The sequence below is a fragment of the Mustela nigripes genome, chromosome 4 (genome assembly GCF_022355385.1).
Source record: "Mustela nigripes isolate SB6536 chromosome 4, MUSNIG.SB6536, whole genome shotgun sequence".
NCBI classification, from domain to species: Eukaryota; Metazoa; Chordata; class Mammalia; order Carnivora; family Mustelidae; genus Mustela; species Mustela nigripes.
This window is the reverse complement of record NC_081560.1, coordinates 103012939-103034790: the sequence shown is the minus strand read 5'-3', so window position 1 is coordinate 103034790 and position 21852 is coordinate 103012939. Positions and strand designations below refer to the sequence as shown.

Genomic DNA, 21852 nt, shown 5'->3' with positions numbered 1-21852 from the left:
TTGGTATAATTAAAAATGTTTATTCTACAAACTCTGTAAGCGCACTTGATCTCATTTTTTAGGAGACAATGACAGAATGAATGAGTATTTTGGAACCTGAGTTCCAAAACCTTAACCCTAAAGCCCTTTTACTTTTCCAGGATACTACTTCATCCCTCAGCAAAGGTGTCTAGATTTCAGCAACAAAGCCAACCTTGCCCAGATGACCCTCCGTTCTTAAAATGATCACAGGCATCTAAGGGTTCGTGGTCTAGCGAGGTAAGTGTTTCCCAGGCTTCCGTTGCCTTGAATGCTAACTCCCAGCATTTGCTCAGAGCTCTGTGCTCTGACTTCACTGAACTCCTCCTGCAATTCGGAGTCCGGGAAGGCAGAAAACTACCTTTGCAGGGGATGAAACCGACCCACGCAAAGGTATGTTACCATGTTTCCCGGAACAGGCGAGTGTAAGTAAAGCAAGCATGGGGGGTCTGGGGCTGTCCTGCTCATCCCGTGTCCCAGACGGACCGCCAAATGAGCAGGGGCGGTGACCAGTGGACAATAAACCACCAGGAAAGGGGACAGGCGCCACCGTGAAGCACACATCGGGTGTTCTGAGGAAAAGCCTTGGGGACTGCAGCGCAGATAACATCTGATTCAGGCCTTAAGGATGAGGCCATGCAGCAAGGGAGGGCCACCGAGGGCATCACGGAGAGAATGTTCTGTTATAAAGACACACGGGAGAGATGTGCCCTGGCCTCCCAGAGCCAAGCGCACAGACTTGGGGTCCCCACCCCGAACCCTGCCAGGACAAGCCGCCCTGGGTGGCCACAGACCCACCTTCTCACTACGCTCTGACTGCAGCAATGATGCTCCGTCCCAGAAGCCTCCAGGACTCTCCTGAGGGCCTCAGGATGGTCAGTGAGCCTGAATTATGAATTTAGCTCACTATCTGTTTAGGCAGCTAGAGATCCATTTAGTCAATTCTGTGAAAGTATCCAAAGGCGTGGCTGGAAAAGCAGGAAGTTCTAAAACCTATAAAATTCCCAGCTCAGCAGTCACACCTGAAATGCAACCTCCAACCCAAGGGATTTCCAAAGTTGACCTATCTTATCTTGTGCGCTTGAAGGCGCAGCAGTCAGGGCCCAGAATACAATGTGTGGCTAGACAAGGGCTTGCTATTATTATAGTCTGCCCAAGAACCAAGACTTGGGATTTTTATTGGTTAAATTCATATTTGAATTAATTACAAGGCAAACTATAATAAACCCATAGGAACAAGTTCATTGCATTATATAAACACCTTTTTTTTTTGAAGTTTCTCTATAATAAGATTTTTGAAAGTCTAAGGAATTCTGAAATTCCACAGAAAATCTGATTTAAATTACCACAGCACAGAGACTGGCGACTGGGAGGAATCAGCCACATGCATCTCCAAGGCTGGTCTGGCCCTTGCTGGCTCTGTACCACGGGGCAGAGCCTCGTCGAGGACCTTAGTGGGCCCATCTGTCCCGCAAAGCCTCCACTCCACAGGCCGAATTACATGGCGGGTTTCTGCCTGAATTTGGAATGTCCTTCCCTTTTTATATTGGGGCTTTTAATTGGCCTCACGGTTTCATCTGAGTGTATTTTTACCAGGCCTCAGAACCCTGTAAACACTTACTTGGATTCCAGTGAAAAGTCAAAGACTAAGTCACAAGTTTCTGTAGTCTCTCTATAAATACCCACTTCTCCTTTAATGCTCAAGCAAGTCTGCAACACAGATTTATGACTTACCTCCAGGCAAATCTGCTCTGAAATTACAATTCAATAATGGGGGATAGATCCAAAAAACTGTTGGTAAAATATTATATGTGTACTTGGGCATGTAGTTATGGCTGTTAATATCAATTAATTCTGTTCACAGAGGAGGACTTGTTTTAAAACAACTTCATTTTTCTTTGGCATATACGTAATTACACAGCTTAACTAATGGCCACGGAGATGCAATCCACCATCTAAATAACCAGCATTATTCTTCAAGTATTATTTGTGCGTCTCTAACGTCACTATCTCAGAATGAAGGGTGATTACCAGATCTGACTACATGTATACATCAAGGCCGTTAGGAAAGGGCGGCCCCTCCCAGACGCTGGGTCCAGTAATCACAGTTCCAGACGGTTCTCCAGCCGTGATGACAAGAAAATGCCATTTTAGGGTGGAAGTCCACTACTCTTTTTACCCCCAGCCTGGGTGAGATGATATTTGTTTCCGCACAACCCTCTGCTTTCTTTTCTAATGTACGTGACCACCATCCCTCTCTCCCTTTATCTTTGTGTAAATCACACGCTCGATCACAGGTGCCGTTAAGTTTGGGAGACATTTCCATCAGTCAAGTCCCTTTCGCTGTACACACTGAGGGGGCCCTGAAAATTCCCCATAAAAATTTCATGACAATTCGCTGTGATGGCTGGGGCAGGAAGGACTTCCGGGCGACTGGTCATGAAGGCATGAGGCCCTCAGACCCCATCTCCCCCAGTTACATATTCTGAGGGCTAATTTTCCACGAGACCTTGATTTTTTAATTTTGTATTTACAGCCCACAGAACACATGTCAGCAAAACACGGAGCGGATACGTGCCAGCCACCTAGGGAGATAGGCGTAACTTCGGGAAGCCACGGGGCTCTGCTCCAGTGAGCCCAGAAACAGACAGGCTTGCCGTATTTCAAAAGTAAATCTTAGAGTCCTATAGCATCTCCAAAGCCAGGAGCCACACTGTTAATGGAATGTCGTGAGACAGGAAGAGCGTGTGTTCTGTTCTGCTTTGGTAAAGGGTAAGGCTTTACTACTTACACATGTAGTGGAGGAATCGGGGACGGGTCGTAGTGGTAACGGCCCTCGTGATGCCTCGCGTCGATCGGTACGGGAGGGTGGAACGCAGGAAAGAGATGAGAAGGGTCTGAAACAGAAAGAAAATCCAGCATGTATGAAAGGAATGCCCTGAAACAGAATCCCAACCCAGGCCCTGCACCGCTCTACTGCCTTTGCCACGCCGTGTCCATGTTCAAGAATCTGTGGGAGCACTCTTCCAAGTTCATTAGCAGGCCACCGGGGACCCCAGAAGTAAGACCAAGCACCTCGTACCTGTGCCTGAGGTCGTGGGGGCGAGGAATGCAGTGACGACCCACATGGAAAAGCGAGCAAGGGGGATAAGGCATGTCCCACCCTGAAGGAAGGGCTGAATGGAGCCACAAAAGCAAAAGGAACAGATTTCAAGAGACATAGTTCCTTTTGTAATTGTACTGTCTAGTGAAATTAAGACAAAGATGTAACACAAATATGAATTTTGTTTCTTTTTTTCTTTTTTTTTTTTTAAAGATTTTATTTATTTATTTATTTGACAGAGAGAGATCACAAGTAGGCGGAGAGGCAGGCAGAGAGAGAGGGAAGCAGGCTCCCCACTGAGCAGAGAGCCCGATGCGGGACTCGATCCCAGGACCCTGAGATCATGACCTGAGCTGAAGGCAGCGGCTTAACCCACTGAGCCACCCAGGCGCCCATGAATTTTGTTTCTTTCATATCCATGATGCTTTCTAAAGGAAAGAGCCTTTTCAAAAGTCCCTGTTGGAATCCATGAGTCTATGTACACATGCGTATGCACTCCCATATAGGTGTATGCTACACACACACACACACACACACACACACAACCACAATTTGAACATTTAAACACACACTCCCCTCCTTCCTGTCCTGGGTCAGGCCTCCACAGTCCTGACACAGGACGAGGACAGGAAATCTACAGGTTGGCCAGAAAAATGGGCTAACCCAGCTGGAAGAGGTTTGTGGACCCTCTCACACTGACAGGGGGAGGCTGGGAGCAAAGCAAGCCCCACAGCCCTGACATTCACCTTGAACCCAGACCGGCCTCCTTCTTGTCCGGCTCAGGCTGGTTTTAGTGTTTCCTGGGTCCTGAAGCCCAGCTCCTCGACTCCCAGTGATTACAATACCTTAAGCAGATGGTCTCTGACAAATGCGAACATCAGTTTATTTATTTATTTATTTATTTTCTAAATAGTAATTGACCACAGACACTGAAGAGAATTTTGCCCTATTGTATCATGAGAAGCTTGGCTGATCCTAAGTCTCCCCCCACAAGTTTTTCAAGAAGCAAAGTGACAGAGCGAAGGTGTGTCTCCAGGGCCCTTGTCCTTGTGTTTCAGCACGTACACTGAGGTCTCCTTCAAATATTACCTTCCACATGTGCACAAAGCCATCCTGCTGCTATTGCCTGAAAACAGTCCCAGGGACTGATGTGCACAGCAAAGGGGCCTCAGGAGGAATTCCAGCATTTTCTGAAGATGTGAAGGTTTTGCCTAGACCTGAGAACAGGCTCTGAGTTGTGTATGCAGGAAGTGACATGGAACCTCTAGGTGGGGGGTGAGGGGCTGTTCCAAACACAGACCAGGTGTGACCCACACCCCGCGCCGTGTCTAAGTGGGGTGTGTGTGTGTGTGTGTGTGTGAATTCAGGTATTTTTCCTCTTTCTCTCTATACATTTCTCTTTCTCCTAAATTTTCTTCAGCAAGCATCTTTGAGAATGTCAACACAACCACTTTTTTTTAAAAAACTGGGAAATCTTACTTCCCTTGTCTGAACTTTGCCCTTGCTGCCTTCCTCTGAGAAGCAACCAGTAAGATTATGAGGAGAATAAGATAAAATAAGACCAAAAAACTACAGACACACTGTTGACAGAACTGAGGTGTCGCCCGAAGCTATGGTCCCACCGCATGTGGAACCTTTCTTGGAAAACCCCTGGGACTGGGAGAAGAATGTTCTAACACAAAGGCTTCCTGACTATCCAGGGCTTGTTGTAGGATAAAGGGGGGAGGGAGTGGCCAACAGGGAGGTGAGGAATCATCGTGGGGCCATGCTACTGTCACTGTGAGTTCACCAAGAACAGCCATGCTGGAGACTGAACGGGTAAGGGATTTCCAAACATGTCACACCTTGCCACACCGCATACTGTATAAGTTCCACACACCAAAAATTCAATTCTATTTTAAGTGCACTGCTTAGGACTTAATATTAAAGAAAGTTGGAGTTACTCATCCGAAATGCAAATCTTGATGGCTGGCGTGCTAAGTTTGAGAGTTGATAGGGCCCTGCTGTCAAATGCAGTGCAGGAGCCTCGCATCAGTCATCATGGGAAGCCAAAATGTCCAATTTCACTTAACCATCTTCGATGAAGATTATTCTTCCCTCTTAAAACAACCTACAATTGAATGGAGTCATCTTTGTCACGAGTTTGTAAGTCTGACACACATTCAGTAAATAGTTCCTGATTTCGAACTTTGAACTGGGACTCAGTGCATCGGGTTTGAGTCCAGGGTGAGGAAGACGCCCCCAGAAGTGGGGGTGGTCCTTTCAGTGGTCGCCACTCAGGTCAACATGCTTGCCTCCCATGGACTTCAAACTTAGCTCCCGTCCTCTGCTCTTGGAAATCAGAGAAATAAGGCTACAGCATTGCGTTTCAGTGAAGCATTCATAAAATCTGACCTGCCACCTAGGGGTTTCTCTGACACCTTTTCCAGAACCGTTTTGAAGGACGTTGTGACAAGTACATCAGAGTTGGAAGATCTTTTCACATCTTCCCTTCTAGGCTCTTGGCTGTGGTCTGTGTGATTAAATTCTCTCCACCAGGTAAGTGGGTGTCAACCATATCAGACTTTCTCTATGTGGGTTCAACGATGAATTACGACAAGGCACAAATCCACATTTTTCATATACACAGGGCTCAAAATGTGTGAATTTATTCCCTGCTCAGGATCTGTCTCCTGTCATCCAGGAAGTAACACCCCTTCTTACCATCTGAGTTTTGATGATGAAGTTGTCCTAATTGTCTGCACACAAAGACCAACCTGTTGATTCTATCAAATCAAGTGTGTACCCAAGCAGCATAAAATCTCCTCCCCCAAAAAACCTGGAGGGTTGCTGCAGACATTTAAAAGGCACCACCATGCATAGACAATGAATCTTAGAACATGGAAAAAATTATGATAAAATTTTTTTTAAAAGTCATTAAAAAAAAAAGGCACCACTGACTTTTCATTTTTTAACAAGAAGATATTTTAACAAGATTTTATTTCACTCTTATTCTCGCCCTTTCTCCTTTCAGAATGAAAGAGAAAATGACCAAGCACGGCAAAACCATTTGAGAGGAAAAGGGAAGACACAATTATTGGGACATTCGTAGTCCCTCTTCCCTGTTGAGTCTGGAGTCCTGTGAGCTTAAGAGTTCATTCTGACTGAGAGTATGTGTTTATTTATGTCCTAAGGAAATCTGCGGATTCTGCAGTCTGGAATTAGGGTAAATAAAGAACAAAAATTAATGGGACTGAAGGGCGCCTAAGTGACTCTGTCGGTTAAGCATCTCCCTTGGCTCAGGTCATGATCCCGGGGATCAAGCCCAGCATCGGGCTCCCTCTCTCGCTGTGTCTTTATCTGTCAAATAAATAAATAAAATCTTTTAAAAATAATTAATGGGACTGATCTGATCTGAACACATGCATCCAGTCTTAATTTAAGCATTTTTCTGTTTCTATTGGCTTCCCTCTTGACGTAGCCTAAATTAAGTTCTCTTGGACTCACGGCATCTGTGCAAACAGCTATTCCTGGTGCACCCATGGTCAGTGGAGACCACGGCTCTGGAGGTACCTTCCAGAACAAACACCCTGCAACACCCCTCCTCCAATTCGAGACATGCCTGAGCTCAGTGTTACAGTGTAAAGGATGGGGGGGGGGGGCGTATGGTCCTGTCCCATCCCATCTGTGGCATCGTGTGGCACGAACCCTCACACATTTCTCAAACCTGAGAAAAGTTCCCAAATCCTCCAACTCTGGGTGCTTCCGTTTTGCACCTTGGCCTGTCATTTGTATGGGGACGATCGACAGCATCTCCCATCATGGGCCCAAGAAGATATCCAAGAAAACCCATGCGAAAGGAACAGACCCGTGTTGCCAGCAGCAACCAGAATTATCCTGCTCGCAGGTGATTACACGGGAGCAGCAGGGGCAGGGGCGGGGGGTCATAATTCAAGGGGCTGCACGGTAAGATCCCCGCTCCGCAGCCCTCTCCCACTCGGGCCCTTGACAAAACACCACATGATAGCTTTTCCGAAGCCAGGCGAAAACTGCTGAAGCAGAAGGAAGTGCCACCAAACCTGGCTACCTCCTATTTATCATACAATTTCCTGACTGATGGGTCCACAAACCAGCTGCTAAGTGCTGTGTACTCTACTGTCAGCAAACTAACAGGCTAAATGGAAGACAGGGAGAATAATGTGCAGAACCGGGGGAATCAATTTTACTGAGGGAATTAAAATTCTACCAGGTTGGGGTTTGGGGGGGGCTGAGGGGCCCCGGTAAGCAGTCAACTGTACACGCTTATGGTTGCAAAGATGATTTATTGCATACTTGCAAGAGGCTTGACTATTAGACCAAATTCCTCTTATGTGAAACCGAGATTTGAGGAGGGCGTATTATCCGAGTCTTCCGTGGAACAGTCTTTAACCCCATAAATATGTAATTGGCTTGACACGTGTTTAAATTGAAATGCATAGTAAAAATATTTGCGCTGGGTGTAGTTGTCAGTATTCGATTTCATGCTGGCTGTCATCAGTCTCCACGTGAAGCGTCTCATTAGGAATGAGAGGCATTGATTTCTAGGTCTCTTCCCAACAGCCTGGGTTGATCACAAGACCTGTAGCCGGAGAAGGACACTTGCAGATTTAGGTTGGGTTGTGTCTTTCTCCCAAGAAATGATTTTGGTACCCTCGGGCTAGAAGATCCCTTCGATGTCACTCTGGAAAATTGTCTTGTAAGGTAGGAAATTTCCACATAAACATTGCAGATTCAAAAAGAGAGATCAGGACGCCTGGGTGGCTCAGTTGGTTAAGCAGCTGCCTTCGGCTCAGGTCATGATCCCAGCGTCCTGGGATCGAGTCCCACATCGGGCTCCTTGCTCAGCAGGGAGCCTGCTTCTCCCTCTGCCTCTGTCTGCCATTCTGTCTGCCTGTGCTCGCTCTCTCCCTCTCTCTCTGATAAATAAATTAAAAAATCTTTAAAAAAAAAAAAGAGAGATCAAAGTTGGCTCACTTCGTGCCCTAAAGGGGTAGAATTCACAGAGGGTACCTGAGGGGCCAAAAATACCCAGGAAAACGCATAGGTACAGAGCCCCGGAGAGCCCACTGCCCAGGTTCTCTGGGCTTATTTAAATACTGAAGTCGTCTGTGCACTCACTTTAGAACTTATTCGAGACCAGAACTAGAGATTATTTTTCCTGTCACAAATTCACTCAACTGCCTGTCATCAGCAGAATTATTAAAATCCCATGTGCCCAACAGCCACTGTGCCAGAACCAAGATAATCCCTGGGTGACTGCTGAATGAGAGGTCTGAAACTGGAGAAAGGGAGAGAGAGAGAGACCCTTTCCCCCTTCAGGGAGAGGGTGAGGGTCACCGGGTTCTTATCTCTGCCTCTTCCACCTTGGGCATCTCCAGTCTTTACTTTGGTCCCCATGGGACGTTTGCCAGGGCTCAGTGGCCTGAGGGAGACATCACCCAGTGGACTGACTTAAACACCCAGCGGACCCCACAGCGCATGAGGTATCTTCTTCATGGTCTCACACACATGTGGCACACAACTGGAAACATCATCAGAGTGCTATTCACATTTATAATACCCTCTGTAGCATGGTGCAAGTTTTTAGAAACTGGTTCTAATATACTCTAAAAATCTATAGATGTCTTGCTCTTAAAAACAAAGATTAATTATTTTGTTACTTTCTACCATGGCAGGAGCCTTACTTGGAAAAAAATGTGCTATGGGAGGGATCTGCGAACTATTGCCTGCGGGGGCTACTGTTTGTAAATAAAGTTTTATTAAAAGACATATGTGCTCTTCTGCTTACAAGCTGCTTATGTCTGCTTCCACAGTACAGCAACAGAGGTGACTAGTTATGACCGAGAACACACAGCCCACAGAGTCTGACATATTTACTGCCTGGCCTTTTACAGAAAACTATTTGATGAATCCTGCATGTCCTAGAGCCCACAATAAAGTAATTTTCTGAAATTCTTACCTTTCAGAAAAAACGCCCACAGATTTTTTTCTTTCCCATCCACACAGTTTTTGAGTGATAGCACAATGTATGAAGTATTTAATACAAATCTGTGTCACTGAAAAATATCTTTGGAGAAGTGTCCATACTAATCATCATTCTGAAAAGGGATACTTATCCTGTGACTTTAGCAAAATCCATCCTAAACAGATTCGAAGATAGGCATGTTGATAGATGAAGTTGCCTATAAATTTAGCAAATACTGGCAGTAGTCATTTAACACTTGTAAATTTAAGTTTCCTTATAAATTAAGTAAAATAGACACAAAGTTTCATAGAAAGTGAATTCTTTTTTTTAAAGATTTTATTTATTTATTTGAGAGAGAGCACAAGCGGGAGGCAGGTGGGTAGAGGGAGAGGGACAAGTAGACTCTTGAGCAGGGAGCCTGATGTGGAGTTCGATCCCAGGACCTGGAGATCATGACCTGAGCCAAAGGCAGACACTTAACCCACTGAGCACCCAGGTGCCCCCACAGAGAGCTAATTAACAACAAAAAATATACTCTTTCTAAACCCCAGACAATTTTATTTCTGGCAACTATCCAACATTCCGGAACCCCTATGTGTAAATTTCTGTGGGCATTCCCCACTACTCAAACAGCTATCTTTCTATCATTTCTTCCATGTAAGCACATAGGCATATGATATTAATTAGTATTTTAGACCTAAACGTAACCCAGCACTACAGTCTGGTCAGACTATGACCCATGTTCCTTAACAAACATAATTATGCATTTCCACAAGAAAATGACAACTAGCCCCTTGCCTTTACCACCTCGAATGTGTCATGGGTAGTAAACAAACAACTGATCTCTCCCCTTTTTGGTTCCTTCTAACTTCCTTCATCAGCAAGCCTTTGCACACTTCTCTCAGCTACAAATCTCATCTGCTACATCCTCAGTGGTGGAAAAGACCACATCTACCTATGGGCAACCAAAGGACTCCTTCTCTCCAGTCTTTGGAATGTATCTTGCCTATGATCCCATACATGCACATCTGTGACGTTTTTGTTGTTTCTAGTTTTCCTGCCAGGATAGGCAAGAAAAAGTAAACAGAAGAGAAGGCAGCACAGAGAAATGAGAGAAGGGTCACAGCTATTCTATCTAAACTGCCGAGTTCTGTGGGGGAAATCATGTGACAACATAGAAGGAATCACCACATTTCATTCACTTTGAAATATACTAATGGTGTATTTCCAGTGACAATAAGTAAGCTTGTAAATTAAAAGATGGGAATTGATTACTTATCACAAAGCCTTATATCAATGACCACTTTTTGGTACAGCACAACTCAAAAGTCAAATTCACAGCTCCAAAAATAGGCAGTAGGATTCTTAAGGCCGATAAAATGAAAGCGGAGGATGAAATGTTTGCAGGAAAAGTGTTTGATATCTGGGATCTAACTACAGAGGTCTTCGAGGCAACAACGGCTTCGAAAGTTACCTGGTTTACTTAGTAAGCCAAAAATTAATCAACAAAAGTAATGTCTTAGAAGTTGTACCCTAGTGCTCGCTTCGTATACTAGAAGTTGTATCCTATCCAACATAAATCTACTCAAAAAAGAGTTCCCCAGCACTTTTTCAGGTTGCAAAATTAGCAGAAGCTGGCAGTGAAATGTGATAGCCAAGGAATACAAGGCTTTATATTTTATAAAACTCATACACATTTTCTCATGGGATGCCCTTGGCAACCCCAAGAATCATTTCCAAAGCTTTATTATTATCCCCCTGAGTCTTGTTTCTCTTTGTTTCCTATTATCATGACAATCTGGAGAGTTAAGAAGGGAAACTTTCACTATCTGCTCAGAAAATTAAGTGATCTACCCAGGGCTGCAGAAAACTAAGGCCTTATGACCCAAGATGGTGCCCTCCCTATTGTGCGGGCAGAGCAGGCTGGAGGTGGCAGGATTCTAGTCACCAAGAGGCCCCACTGGAGTCTCGGTCCTACTTCTGAAGCAGGAGGCAGGAGGAGCCCCAGCCCGCCGTGGACAGAGACTGACAGGGCTGACACTGGGAGCTTCGGGGAGCTCAGCTGTGTCTGTGGAGTCCACCGGCACATAGTGAGTCCACTCAGCCAAGTCCACGGGAGAAATATTTTGATGGCCATGGAAAACCAGCAGTGACCTCAAGGGTGTGCTGGTGGCCGGCTCTGCACCAAGGAGAAATAAATGAGGCACCTATTCATTTAGCTTAATCCCAGACAAGAGACTAGGGAAGAGTAGATTTGGCGGACACGTGGTGGCTTGGTCAGGTGAGTGTCTGGGTGTTGATTTCAGCCTGGGTCACAATCGCAGGGTCCTGGGACAGACCCCCACTCCAGGCTCCACGTTCAGTGGGGAATCTGGGTGGGATTCTCCCTCTTCCTTTGCCCCTTCCCCAATCACGCTCTCACTCTCTTAAGTAATTCGATCTTCAACTAAAAAGAGAGACTTTTCGGGGTGCCTGGGTGGCTCAGTCATTAAGCGTGTGCTTTTGGCCCAGGTCATGATCCCAGGGTCCTGGGATCGAGCCCCGAATTGAGCTCCCTGCTCCATGGGAAACTAGCTTCTCCCTCTCCTACTCTCCCTGCTTGTGTTCTCTCTCTCTCTGTCTCTTTTTGTCAAATAAATAGATAAATAAAATCGGTTTGTTTGTTTGTTTGTTTTTAATATTTTATTTATTTATTTGACAGACAGAGATCACAAGTAGGCAGAGAGGCAGGCAGAGAGAGAGGAGGAAGCAGGCCGCCTGCTGAGCATAGAGCCCAACGCAGGGCTCCATCCCAGGACCCTGGGATCTGACCTGAGCTGAAGGTAGAGGCCTCAACTCACTGAGCCACCCAGGCGCCCCAATAAAATCTTTAAAAAAAGAAAAAAAGACTTTTCATTCTCCCCTCTTTAAACTCCACTGTCCGCCCCATTTCCAGTTCCCATTCAGTAACCAAAGGTCTTTTTAGGTTTATCTCATTATCAGTAATTAATAATAATAGAAACAGTCACGAGTAGGAGTACTTTAATACACGTCAGGTACTGTGCTAAGTCTTTTGGACTCATGGCCTCACTTAACTCTCCCTATGACTCTGGGAGCAGGCATGATGAGTACACCTGTTCACTGAGACGAGAGCACCGGTGACGGCCCTCGTGCCCGCAAATGCAGGAGAGCACAGCACAGCCAGTGTCTCCCACACTCCAAAGCCAGCCCTCCGAGGCTCTTCCGAGGCTCCCAGGGTTTAAGCTTTCTATCATTTCTTATCTAAACTGCATTCTCCAGACTTGTATTCTTGTCACTTAGGCCACGTCCCTCCCTGCTCCCCAAGCCTGCAGTGGAAGGACCACCTTTCCGATCCAACACAACCTCCGATGGACAGCCAAGGCCCCCAACCGCCAGGCCGCGTCCCCACACCAGCCCTCCGGTGCACAGCCGTTCATCGTTTCTGGGGTCGTCCCCTCAGTGGAGAATGAACTCCTTCCTTCTCAACTCTTCCTCTGTCTTCGAGATTCACGCAAATGCCACCTGTTCCGTCAAGCTTTCCCAGGGACCCAGAGGGAACACTTGCTCCTTCTTCCCTTCTCCATCATTTGGGTTGTGTGAGAGCATCATGGACGACCTGTGCAACGCGGTCCGCACCTCCACGTGCTCCCGCATCTTCACTTCCACCACTAGACTCTAGGCTCTCAGAGGGCCCTGGTGTTCCTCCCCAAGTGCTCTCCCTCGGACGAGTATCAGATGACTCAAGACCAAGCTGTAAGCCCAGCTGGGGGAGATGAACAGCCATAAAGAAGACAGGTGCTTACTTTGTTCTGCAATCATGCCAAGCGTCCCTGTCTTGGCACATTGTCAGATCAGGACTGTCGACTTTCTGTCCCAGGCCCAGAAGAGGTGCACCTGTCCTTGTAGGGACCCACTAAATGTTTACTACAGTATAGGTGAAGGGTGTAGGGAAGACTAGGAAGGAAACTGAGGCCACAGTATGGCGGCAGTGGACCAGGCCAGTCTCCCATGCCGGTGTTGCAGGACACGCATGGGGCCTGTCCCAAGAGGTCCCGGCACATGCTGGGCCACATCAGAGCTCTGTCTCCCCATCCATCCCTGCGAGGTTGCCTGCTGCCTGCCACATGGCCAGTCACTTCCCCTGGGCATGCGAAGCCATCATCCATACCCACCCCGCTGCCCCCCAGCCTGGGGAAGACAATGGGGGGCGATCAGCAATAATGTCCCCACACTGGACCTTTTCCAAGACTCCGAATGCCCTTTCCCGCCAAGAAGATGTTGACGCTTCAGTGAATTCAGGATACTTGAGTGGGCTAACACCCATATGGAAAAAGCTTTTTGACACAAAAGGTTGGAGGTCAAAAGTTTAAATGCTCAGGACACAAATGCCAGGGGCCCCTTCGCCCACACTCTCCCTCTTTTTGTCAATGGCATCAAAGGCCCTGGCCTGTTCTTAATGCTATTATTGTTACGCCTCTGGAATCCATTGAAATTCCAGCACATTTATTGCACACCGGGAACCCTGAAAGGCTCCACTTTCCTGTCCCTTAAACCCTGGCTTCTCACTGTCTATGAAGCCTCGTGAAGCAGGAACACACAAAGCTCTTAAGAAAAGAGTTTATTTTAAGGGCTCCTTTCACCACGGTCCTATACTAAAGCCCACAATGTGATTGCCGTGCAAGGGTGAGCAAGGAAGTCCAAGAGAACGGGGAGAAACCGCTGCTATTAGGGTATATAAAAATAAATAAATAAATCTCCGTCACATTTTTTGGCTCAGGAGAATGTAAGAACTAAACCGTTCTTCGTTTGTCTTATATTACACTTGTCTCTCCAATCCTGTATTAGCTACTAGGCCCGTGTTTTTCACACATGCATCCAAACACATTGACCATGTTAACATAGATCAAATGGCATCACTGGCGGGAAACGTCTTTCTGCTTAAGAACAGGGCTCTAATGCCCAGATACAGCATTTGAACTTAACGTCATTCCCCATCTGTAATGATGGACGTGACCAGAGAGTGGAAATTCTCAATGCCTGAGACTTCCCCTGGTCCATTACTAAAGCTAAACTTATCAAAACCTGAGCTCATCATCTCACGGATAGTTTGGACCTGGAAAGGATATCAGTCAAAGTAAAAAAAAAAAAAAAAATCAAAACCTATTTAAGCTCAATCATACTATTAGACCTGAACTGTCCCTCCACCCTTCCTGGGGCGCTGGCCATCTGCAGGGCCAGCCATCAGTCCCCTGATGAACAGGGACGTTGAACTTACCTGCTCCCTCACTGTCCATGCACAGCCCCCACGCTGCAGGCCTGACAGAAGGGAAGGCCCTCTGAGGTCCGTCGGGCGTCCTTAGTTGACCATGCAAATTCCAGCGTGGGCTGGAAAGCCCAGAGCTGCCCACATGTGCATTCAGAACAACTCCGAGGTCCACGCTCCCAAATTCACGCTGGGACTTCCTCTCTTGCTGGCTGCCCCCTTCCCTTTTGCCACCATCTCATCTGACTTCCTCTGGATTCTTAGCCTAATTCCTTTTGGGTGCCAAATAAGTTTCATATCATCTCTGATGTGCCGTCTCATAGAGTACCTGCTGTCATGGTAATGGCCTTGGGTGTCTAAACTGTAAGCCGGTTAGAGGTACCTCACTCGGAGTGCCCCCAGACTTCCAGCACAACACCTCACCTTGCCGACAGAGAACACAAGGCCCCTCGTTTCCCTCTTGCCCCCCATGTTTCCTACAGTCCAGGCAAGCTTAGCAGCTCAAAAACACCCAATAGCAGTCCACTTTAGGACTGGGGTACTGATAGGTAAACGGGGGGGTCAATGAACCTTCTGGTCTATTTAGCTGGGCACTCGCAGAGAGAGCTCTCCCTGGAAAGGCCAATGGTGTTGAGACCACTTTCAGGGAGACTGGCTTTGGGTTTGCAGCCTGTAGCTCCCGGAGGCCCAAGCGTGCCTGCCCACTTCCCCTACTGCTCCCAGGACTACCTATAGCCCACTGGCCCATGTCTCTTCTCCGATCTCCGCAGTGATCCTTGAGAAATATACTGCCTCGAGGGCTAACTGGCCCATTCTCCCCCGGGGCCCTCCACCAGGCTGTGGCAGCTGCTCGCCTGCTCTCAAAATGTCCAGGCTCTCAGTGGGATCTCCATCCATGTCCTCTCTTCCCTCTCCTCAGAGTGACCCTGGTTTCTAGACCAACTGCATGGGACCCGGTCCTTACAAAGCATACTTAGCAGGTGTCTAAATTCAGTGACGTCCATTTGTTCTTCCCACGAGCCCACAGAGAACATGATCTACTTCTAGGGTCCATATCTACACCTGGGTGTACCAAAACCCTCGGGACTATGGTCTCAATACACACACACATATGCTCTCCCTCTGGTAATAGGAGACATATCCTTCCAAAGATAACTGGATTCTGCACTTTTCTCGATGAGTTTCCACTTGTCAGCAAGTAGAGTCTAGACACATTTCTAGACAGCAAGGCTGCTTCTCACATATTGCTGTTTGTTAAGTGTTAAGAAAGACCCCAAAGAATGATGGTTAGAGAATCTCGGTGTATCTAAAACAAAGCGTGGGTTTAGTAATTGATGCCATGAAATTGACCAAATTGATGGCAATGGTCGTCTTGAAGCCGATGTGTATTTGCACAATATCTAATACGCTTACTGTAGGAAAGTTTAGAAAAGCCATCCTTCCCACTCAGTTGCCCCTTGTTCCAAATCAGAAGGCCAAACGTTCGGCACATGGAAAAATGAATGCACACAGCAGCCTTTTGAGGACAATATCTACTGGGTCCATCCTTGCACAGTAAACGGCTTCTCTCCATCTGTCCACACAGCTGAAGATGCTTCCCACTGTATACCACATTTTATAGATTTACATAGAAGCCAATGATAACAATGACTATAATCAAAATAAGATTTTTTTTAACCCATAAAATAAGGCCAGTAAGACCCAGCCCTATTTACTCCACAAAGTCGTTCAAGGGCCAAGGGACAGAAGTAGAAGATCGTAACTTCTAAAGCACTCACATTTAAGGGGGTTACTGTTAATTCTAAGTGCTTCTCCTGCAGTACCAACATCCAGGTAAACATCCATAGTACTCAACATCTTCACACAGGTATCCTCGACTTCCTACCTCCTCTGATGGCCCAGCCCATGTTTTTCCTTTGTACTCAAGCCTTCACTGATCAGGAGGCACACGAAGGGTTCTCTGTGCCTTTGTTTCTCAGTGAGTTCTGTGGCAATGACCCAGCACTGTCACCCGAATTCCAGAGTAGCCATACCTGGTCTTCAGCTCAACCATCGGGGAAGAAGGGGGGGAAATTACAGCCACAGAAAGATTCAAATAATAAATAGCTTTAGCTCACTGAGCACTTACTGTGCACTAAGGATTTCCCTCAACACATTTCATGTATTTTTAATACTACACTATGCATCTCAGTGAAGTAGGTGTTCGCGATGTTTTGCAAATGAGGAAACAGGCAGGAGAAAACAGAGAAGTTAAAGGCATTAGGTAGAAACTGACAGCCCTTGGGCACCCCAGACCACAGAGTGCAGGCAGGAGCTGCGTGCAGGACCCAGAGCCCCACTCAGAAGGCCCTCACTTGCTGCCATGTCCTGCCACCGCCATCTTGCAATTTGTAGTAATTTCTGAGCAAGGGCCCACCATTTTCTTTTGGCAGTCGGCCCCTACAAATCACTTCGCTCCAGAGCACAGCCATCCCTCCCCTCGCAGGTACTCGCCTGCTTTCCCCTTTGACAAAGTCTAGAGCAGCCAAAACTCCTCCTCCCCTATCCTCCCCATTACCACTCAGCTACACCCCAGGGCCAGGGTGCACCCCGAATCAGCCCCAGGTTCCCGGGTCTGCTCGCGCCAGCACCTGAAATGCCCCTCCCAGACACAGGGGACCCAGCTAGCCTGGGAGGGATCCGCCCCAGGCCCGGCCAGGGAGGATGCAGGCTGTCCCCCATGTCCAGATCCTGTCCTGCCAGTCAGTCTCCCGGGTGGCTAAAGGAGTCACCACGCCACCCTCCACCAGCCATCCTGAGGGCTAATTGGCTAGCTTTAATCAAGACTGAATGAAGCAGAAGTCCCTCTCCACATAAATAAATCACAATTACTAACTGAGAGCCTTAAACGGCTCTCTCTCCTCCCCCATGGCCTCGGCAGAGGAATTCCCAGGCCGGCCTGGACCCGCACAAAAGCCCCAGCCTGGCCGGCAATATCCGCTTGCTGGGCTCCTTTATCATTTCAACAGTTCCTTAACGACTCTTCCCGGAGGGGAGCAAGGCCAGACTGTTTTCCTTCCCTTCACAAAGCAGATATGCATGGCTTATTTGAATGTCTCCGACGTTTACTTTAGTCCCGGTTAAATACCTTCCACGGCAGAGTCAAACAAACAGTTCACTTCATTAGAAAGGCAAACAATTTAGCAAGAGAATAACCAAGCACTTGAGGGGAACCAAGCCGGCCCGGGAAGCCCTGCGCCAGGGAAACTGGGGCCGGCGCTCCAGCCCGGGAGGGCAGCTCGTGGAACTCGCTTCAAAAGCCCTTTCACAAATACTTCACACATTCGCTGGTAATTAACAGATAACCCTGAAGAGATTATCTGCCCGAAGGCTGAGGCCCTAGAGGATTATCCTCAGGGCGGCTCTGGAGAAGGCAGGGCAGGGAGGGCATACCATTTTTTCCAGAAGTTCAAGTCAACAAAATCATCTGGGGACACACCAAAGTGAACAGCTACCACCCCACTCCCAGCCCCCACCCCCACCCCTCCCATCCCGTTTAAAATAGCAAAGCAACACCCCGTAGAAACAATGTATTCCTTTTGGGAACAGCTGCACAGCTGTGCCTAGGAACAACCAGGGGCCCTGGGCAACAAGCAGACACACCAGGACAGAACGTTCCAGACCGGGACCAGACGGGAGCTCCAGGCCCACTGCGGTGTCCTGAGGATCCCAGCTTTCCCAGCAAATACCTGGGGCACCCTGGAGAGCCTGAGGGAGGGGCAGTGAGCAGATGAGGGCCAGTTCCTCTTCTGTGGCTGTCATGGGAGACCCCACAGTGGAGAGGGTCGGTGGCCCCCTAGAAACCCGAAGCCACCCGTGGGACAGCAGGCACACCCCAATGGCTCTGGGCACACAGCCCGGCCTCAGAGCCCCTTTGCAGACGGAGAGCCCCTGGCCTGTCACCAGCTGCTCCCATGCCACTGGACCTCAAGGGCTCTCATCACACCTGTCCACACAGAGCCAGAGCATAGGAAGCCATCTGGGGAGCATATTTTAAAAAACGGAGGACTCCCCTCTCTTTTTTCTTGAAGAACACACATATACCCACCACCGCTGCCGTACACACACATCACAACAGGAAACCGGTACATCAGGCGAGAAGGGTCTGCACGGTACAGGCGTCCTGCTATCACACTTGAATTTGGGGCTTCACCCATGTTGCGGTTGTGCTGGACGGGGTCAGATGAAACAATTCTAGTACTCATGGCTTTGAAGAAGTTGGCAAACCTCAAATGCCAACTGCGATAAATCATACAAGTCTCTATTAAAACTATAAATCACTCATGAAATTTAATACTGTCATGGAGAATAATTAAGTGCTAATGTAATAAATCTACAAGAGGGAAAAACACACACACACTCTAATGCAGAATCTTAACAGTCAGGGAATGCCCGTGTAGTTGAGTTTTGTGATAAATCTTTGTGCCCCCGTAAATGAAGTCTGCCCGTTTTCCTATCCAAAGCCAATGGTCCCATGAGCCAAAGACATATTATCCTTCTTTACTACAGGCAAACACCACCGGAAGTTTACTTCTGCCTAATCCTGGTAAGGAAAACAGAAAGGATCGGAGGAGAAGGAAAGCAGAAGACAAGGGTAGACTCTGTCCAAGAAACATCCGGGGTTTGAAAGGATGTTTTAGGGGGCGCCTGGGTGGCTCAGTGGGTTAAAGCCTCTGCCTTCAGCTCAGGTCATGATCCCAGAGTCCTGGGATCGAGCCTTGCATTGGGCTTTCTGTTCAGCAGGGAGCCTGCTTCCTCCTCTCTGCCTGCCTCTCTGCCTACTTGTGATCTCCATCTGTCAAATAAATAAATAAAATCTTTAAAAAAAAAAAAAAAAGAAAGAAAAGAAAAGAAGTTTTAGGAGAAAGTCACAGTTTTTACCATGTTACCACTTCATGCCTATGACCGTGTACCAACTTCTATGATAAACCACTCTTTCTCACTTCTTCAACGACTCTGAATGTAACGTTTTCAATAGGATCCTTAGAATCAGTAACAATGTCCGGGACTGTGTCAAGTCTTACAGCTCAGGACTAAATGAGCCGCTGGTAGAATACAAATCAGGAAAAATCGGCAGGGTCCTAACCAACACTGCTGCTTCCCAGGCGCCATGTGGGTCCTGCGGACACAAAGACCCTGACAGTCCCGCCCAAAAGGCACGAAGGGTCCCACGTGTCACAAAGCCACCGCCAAAGACTCTAGCTCCACGTCCTAGAGAGAAGATGGCACTCAGGTGAGAGCAGTGGGCCGGGGGCGGGGGGGTAGTTCGGAAAAGCCTCTTCTTGAAGAGGAAAGATCCTGGTTAAGAAAGGCCAGTGGTGGGGCGCCTGGGTGGCTCAGTGGGTTAAGCCGCTGCCTTCTGCTCAGGTCATGATCTCACCGTCCTGGGATCGAGTCCCGCATCGGGCTCTCTGCTCAGCAGGGAGCCTGCTTCCTCCTCTCTCTCTCTGCCTACTTGTAATCTCTCTCTGTCAAATAAATAAATAATCTTTAAAAAAAAAAAAAAAAGAAAGGCCAGTGGAGGGACTCCTGGGTGGCTCAGTTGGTTAAGCGGCTGCCTTCGGCTTGGGTCGTGATCCCGGCGTCCTGGAATCGAGTCTCACATCAGGCTCCTTGCTCAGCAGGGAGCCTGCTTCTCCCTCTGCCTCTGCCTGCCATTCTGTCTCCTGTGCTCACTCTCTCTCTCTGACAAATAAACAAAATCTTAAAAAAAAAAAAAAAAAAAAAAAAACGAAAGAAAGGCCAGTGGAAGCCAGGGGAGAGAACCCGCAGACAGAGGCTCAGAGTAGCAAGCTGTACTTGGTGACCTGTAAGGATCCGGGGTTGCTTTAGAGCAAGGTCCATAAATTTTAGGGTACCTCCAACCCCTGGCTGCTTCATTAAAATGCCAGTTCCTAGGCCCACGCTCAGAACTGCTACTTCAGTAGGGTGGGGATGGGGGTGCGGTTTGCATTTTTCTAACAAGTTCCCTGGTCATGCTGATGCTGCTGGTAGGGAGTCCCACTTGGAGGGTTCTGGAAGGAAACAAGAGCAGGCCTACAGTCAGGGAGGACGGCACCGGAGAGATGGAACACACCAGACCCGCATGTGGAAGTCCAGGCTTGGTGGTAAGGGAGGCCGGGTTGCAGCAGGATGAATTAGGTGAGGAGTAAGAAATGGGCAGGCTCAGAAGTGGCACAGGGCCCTGGGGATGGGAGGGAGGTGGGGGGAAGGAAAATGGGGAAGGAGGACGGGGCAGAGGGGTGAGAGAGAGCAGAGGAAGGTGCGCTGACATCCTCAGGTCTCTCTTCCGTAGCCCTGGGAGTGAGGCAGAACGCAGAAGAAAGGCAGGAGGGGAATGGTTCCCGTCTGTCTGGGATGGGTGGGCTTTGGGAAGACCATGGCATCCGGGCTCCAGGTAGGTGCCTGGATTGCGGGGTATCCACATCTGGCATTCCAGAGACATGTCTGGCCTGGACACTGGAGATGCTCAGAGAGGGGCCGTCTGATCCCATGGGAGGGAGAGGGAATGGCCCCAGTCACCAGCCCAGAACAAGAAGCCGGTGAGCCCTCTTCATTCCCCAGAAAGGAGAGGGAAAGGGCTGGCTTTCAAGTGTTGGGTAAAGGACCTAATTTCTTCTCATCCTTGGCTTACTCAGAAATAACAGACTTCATGGCATTTGCTGGGTCAGAGATAGCTCTTTTAAAATTGAGGCCATAGCTTTTTGTCTTTTGTTTTTAAACAAAAGGTAGGTATAGTCTATTGCTTTTAGGAATTCTGGCTGGAAGGATGCCTTCAGAATGGTGACACTCCTCGCTTCCTTCCCACTGGCAAATGGAATTGCTGCAGTCAGCCAAGAGCTTGTGCCCCTGGGTCCCTCTGGATCTCTGACCCACAACAGCACTTCCGTCACCCCTGAGATGCTGTTGGCCAAGACAGAAAGAAGGAGATTCCAGGGGCCAGATCAGAGCAGTGGAGAGTAGATAGAAACAAGACAGAGAAATCTAGAGTAGAAATCCACCAACGAATCAGATTCCGCCCAGGAGAAAGACCCAACACCAGGTGTCCCAGGAAGACAGTAGCCTAAAAGCTGGATGTGAGCCCAGAGACCTCAGGCGCATGATTGCACTGGGGCGTGGGGCCGAGGCAGGCGGGGACACTGGTGCAGGCTGCAGGGGCAGGGCTGGGCGGGTCTGACCGAGTGTGGGCAGCTGCAGCTGGCAGGAGGCAGGCAGACGGCGCTTAATAAAAGCTGTGGTCAATTTCACCCCTTTCACGGTGCTGAGTTCGGTCTCTTTATTTACCGCCCTGGACACGCTATGGGAGCTCAGAACAGCCAGGAACGGAGCGGCAAGGGAGACACAGGCAGAAAGAGTTAACAGGCAACAGCTTTCACAGGGTAAAGCGTTTCAGAAACAGAGAATTCACAGGCACTCCCTGCTGCTTTTATTGCATTCGCTCAACAG

At 48.2% G+C, this 21852-nt stretch overlaps 1 protein-coding gene across 2 annotated transcripts in view; it reads right to left on the bottom strand.

Annotated features, from left to right (window-relative positions):
- The window catches only part of GLI3 (GLI family zinc finger 3), a 263860-nt gene that overhangs the window by 109306 nt on the left and 132702 nt on the right, over positions 1–21852 (bottom strand). For both annotated transcript variants that reach the window (XM_059397219.1, XM_059397220.1), the window contains exon 4: positions 2810–2915. In XM_059397219.1, the coding sequence (XP_059253202.1) occupies positions 2810–2915 (106 nt within the window). The remainder of the gene's footprint in view (positions 1–2809; positions 2916–21852) is intronic.